The 3626-nt window shown below is 49.8% G+C and overlaps 1 protein-coding gene and 1 pseudogene across 2 annotated transcripts in view; both read left to right on the top strand.

Annotated features, from left to right (window-relative positions):
* The window catches only part of TEOVI_000226100:pseudogene, a 2401-nt pseudogene extending 473 nt beyond the window's left edge, over positions 1-1928 (top strand). The window contains 2 exon segments of the mRNA in view: position 1; positions 3-1928. The exon segment at position 1 is cut by the window's left edge and continues 473 nt beyond it. Of these exon segments, the coding sequence occupies position 1; positions 3-1928 (1927 nt within the window).
* A 280-nt stretch (positions 1929-2208) lies between these two features.
* On the top strand, positions 2209-3030 carry TEOVI_000226000 (SET domain containing protein, putative; the record flags this gene model as incomplete). Its single annotated transcript, XM_067225358.1, has 1 exon — positions 2209-3030. One exon carries the CDS (start codon positions 2209-2211, stop codon positions 3028-3030), a length of 822 nt encoding a protein of 273 aa, XP_067081459.1.
* Positions 3031-3626: the final 596 nt, after the last annotated feature.

The raw sequence follows: 3626 nt of genomic DNA, 5'->3' as shown, positions 1-3626 counted from the left end.
ACCCGTTGAAAACATGCGATAGAATTTGTGGGAAGATGTTATCCTGTGGAAAGCACTTATGTCCAGACAAGTGCCACCACGGGGCGTGTCGCGGTTGCTCAAAGCAGTCCACCACGTCATGCCACTGCGGGTCGGAGGTCAGGCCGATGCGGTGCGGCTCCACCGTTTTCTCTTGCGGAAAGGTATGTGGCAGGGAATTGAAATGTGGGGTCCACCACTGTGAAAGAATGTGCCACGAGGGCACATGTCCTCCTTGCAAGACTGACCCTAGTGTTGTAGCAACGTGTCCTTGTGGCTCAGTACCTCTGGTGGTTGTCAGGACGCGGTGCAGTGACCCCGTGCCAGTTTGCGGCAACGTGTGTGGGCGTTGGCTGGACTGCGGTGAACACAAATGTGATGCCAAATGCCACGAGGGAGGTTGTGAACCATGCCAGCAGCAGGTCGCAGCGACGTGTTCGTGTGGAAAGACGCAGGCCACTCTTCCTTGTCTGATGCGGCGTAGTTTTCGTTGTAACAAGGTGTGTAAGGCTGCTCTCTCCTGCGGGAAGCACCAATGTCGCGCGCGGTGTTGTCCCGCACGTAAAGGAAATAATGCTGATGCGCACTGTTGCCGGCAAGTGTGCAACAAAAAACTTTCTTGTGGCCACAATTGCATGGAGTTGTGCCACCGTGGTCCGTGCCCCTCATGCCCCAATGTAGTCTCCGAACGCCTACGATGCAGATGCGGTGCTGAGGAATTGATGCCCCCGCAGCCTTGCGGAACTAAGCCACCACAATGCAATAGACCATGTAGCGTTCCTTTGCCATGCGGCCACCCGACAGGTAGTCATATTTGTCACTTCGGTGACTGTCCGCCATGTATGTTTCCAGTTGAACGACTTTGCGCCGGTGGACACCGGATTGTGCGAAACGTTCCCTGCAGCGCCGAGTCTACAACGTGCACGTACAAGTGTGGTAAGCAATTATCTTGTGGTCACAAGTGTGTGCGGTTTTGTCACGGCGGACCGTGTGTTGATGAACAGCGACCCTGTGGACAACCATGTGGAAAAATTCAAGATGTCTGTGGTCATGCATGTGCGTCAAAATGTCATGGATCGGCAAACTGCCCGGTCTGCATCGTGGTTGAAGAGCTACACTGCGAATGCCGCCGTCGAGTTGTTCAGGTTTCGTGTGGGAAATTAATTCAGTTCAAGAAAGAACACCAGGGGCAGCGCTACTTGATTAAGTGCGATGCGGAGTGCCTGGCTGTGCAGCGTCTTGAAATCCTCTCGAAGCGTATAAAGCCGCATCCACCGATCAAGTACTCCGTCTTCCTTTGGGAAGCTGCATTGACCGATGTAGAACAAATACGGAAGTTTGAAAGGATACTTCATACCTTCGTGGTAGGCTGCGAAGGGGTCATGTGTTTGGGTGCAATGGCCGCCCCTAAGCGAGCCATCGTTCACAACATGTGCCACTACTATCACATAAATTCTGAGTCTGTCGATTCTGAGCCCCGCCGTGGATGCCTACTGACAAGGACGCCCAAAACTAAGCTTCCAGATCCGTTGCTAAGCGTAGCAATAGCGACACCTGAGCAGCACTCGCCGTTATTTTTCATGGAGCGCATTTGCCAGGAAGACAAATTGGTAGCAGCTCACGTTATCGTGGTGAATGGCGAGCATGCAAATACCGTCACAATTGCGCGAGTACTGCATGACTTCGCCGGTGAATTTGTCTGCGAGGAAGGGGGTCTAAATAATGGTGTGCCACGGTTGCGATTGTTCTTTGTCCAGAAGGCAAAGCGTGGGGAAGCGTATCGTCACCTGCAAGCGGTTAAACCACCCTTTGAGTTTTACATTCCGTCTGCAGATGACGGCAAGGAGTTCAGGAAACTCCAGAACCCTTGGAGCAAAATAACCTCTTGGAGGGAGAGGGAAACTCGTTAGTTTTCTTTCTTACCGATACAACGAAAAGTGCCTGAATGTTATGGACTGTTAAACTTTGGGCGGTCTCGGTGGGTACATGACAACTTTTTCTGTGTCGGCGAGGGGGAGGTTTGTCGTTGTCACGCTCGTCAGGTCTGCAGGGTTTCCCCATAGGAGAGGTGGATCCAGCTTCAGAATACCCATTTACATGCATCTGCCATGCTTCCCCTGACCTCTTTTTTTTGTTTTTACTCATTCACAACTACGGAAGGTCCACTAGTCCTTTAGTGGTGGCCACCATATGTGGCGCCAGATCCTTCAGCGTATGGGTATCGTTCCCCATCCCAAACTGGTAAGGCGCCTTAAACCTGACAAACCCGTCCATGGTTTATTTTGTTGCCCTGGGCGTTATGGAATAGAGGCGGGTGAAGTGCTTTGCAGCGTCCCGTGCTGTTTGTGTGTGGCGCCCAACATTTCGAACCACATCCACTACGGCCCCGCTCTCATGAGAGCTGTTTCATCTCATAGCACAACTGAGGGCATGGTTAGGGTAGAGTATTCGAGGGAAAGTGCGTTAACCACAGTTCTCTGTGCAATCCACATGTCGCATGGTCCTAGTGATTTAAGGGAGTATTTGGAGTGGATTGTTGTGGAGAGGCCGGATGATATTAGTATGAACCACGCCCTCGGAACCGAATTGTATGGACACCTGCGAACGATTGAAAGAATAAATGCAGAAATTATCACGCAGCTTTGTGTCGATGCCCGGAGCGTTGGGGTACCCATTAGTATTGAAACAATGAAGCGAGCCCATGCAATTTGCAGCAGTCGATGCGTGGACGTCCCCACACATGCTGATATATTTGGTGGGCCCGCACTGGTTCCCTTCGTCGATCTCATCAACCACTCTAGCGAAGATCCAAACATCACCGTGGCCGTAGAAAGTTTTCCGTTCCTTCACTGTGAACAAAACCAGATGCTGTTGGAGCACTTTTACGTTACTGTGCGTGCGGAAAGTGGCATCCACCCCGAAGAAGAGTTACACTATCAGTATCTCGAGCCAACGGACAGGCAATCAACCAACCCATTATATTGGGCTTCTCGCTTCCATATGTTCGATTAAACAGCCAAACCGTCGTCGATTACCTTGGTGGTGAGCACGAACCTAACGGTACATATTGGATTAGCGAAGGCGGAGTGTTAATTTACCCGCGCAGCTGCGTGCTCCACAGCACATTGTGGAAACTGTTGTTCCTACCAACCCTCCTAACGACAAGATCACCCCGCAACCGCACCACCTGAGGGCTAAATTACCAACGCGAACGGTGTCAGAGAAGCAAACAATCAAGAAAAAAAACTTTAAACGTTGTATGTTTTTCACTCCTGGGAATGGTAACACACAAAATTCCTTTAATTTTAAGAAACTCTAACTGATGCTCACCCCACACACATAACCATTTCCACCTAATACCCATAATTTGCGAACTCCACTTTAACATTTTTCTCCAGCACCAACTAGAAATACAAAAAAAAAATTTTACCTACGTAGAGAAAATTTATTCTCAGAGTGATAAAACGCCGACGAAAACTATTACGAAAACAGGCCTTATCACACAGACACCAAAATCAACACATTCAAAGACAGAAAGCAGGTATTTGTGTCTTGATGCGAGTGGAAGAACAACTTTACTATTCCCTAAACTTTATTTCCATGATTAA

Source organism: Trypanosoma equiperdum (assembly GCF_001457755.1).
Source record: "Trypanosoma equiperdum strain OVI genome assembly, contig: ctg_536, whole genome shotgun sequence".
Classification (NCBI taxonomy): Eukaryota; Euglenozoa; class Kinetoplastea; order Trypanosomatida; family Trypanosomatidae; genus Trypanosoma; species Trypanosoma equiperdum.
The sequence above is the reverse complement of the archived record's forward strand: the minus strand, read 5'-3'. Positions and strand labels throughout refer to the sequence as shown.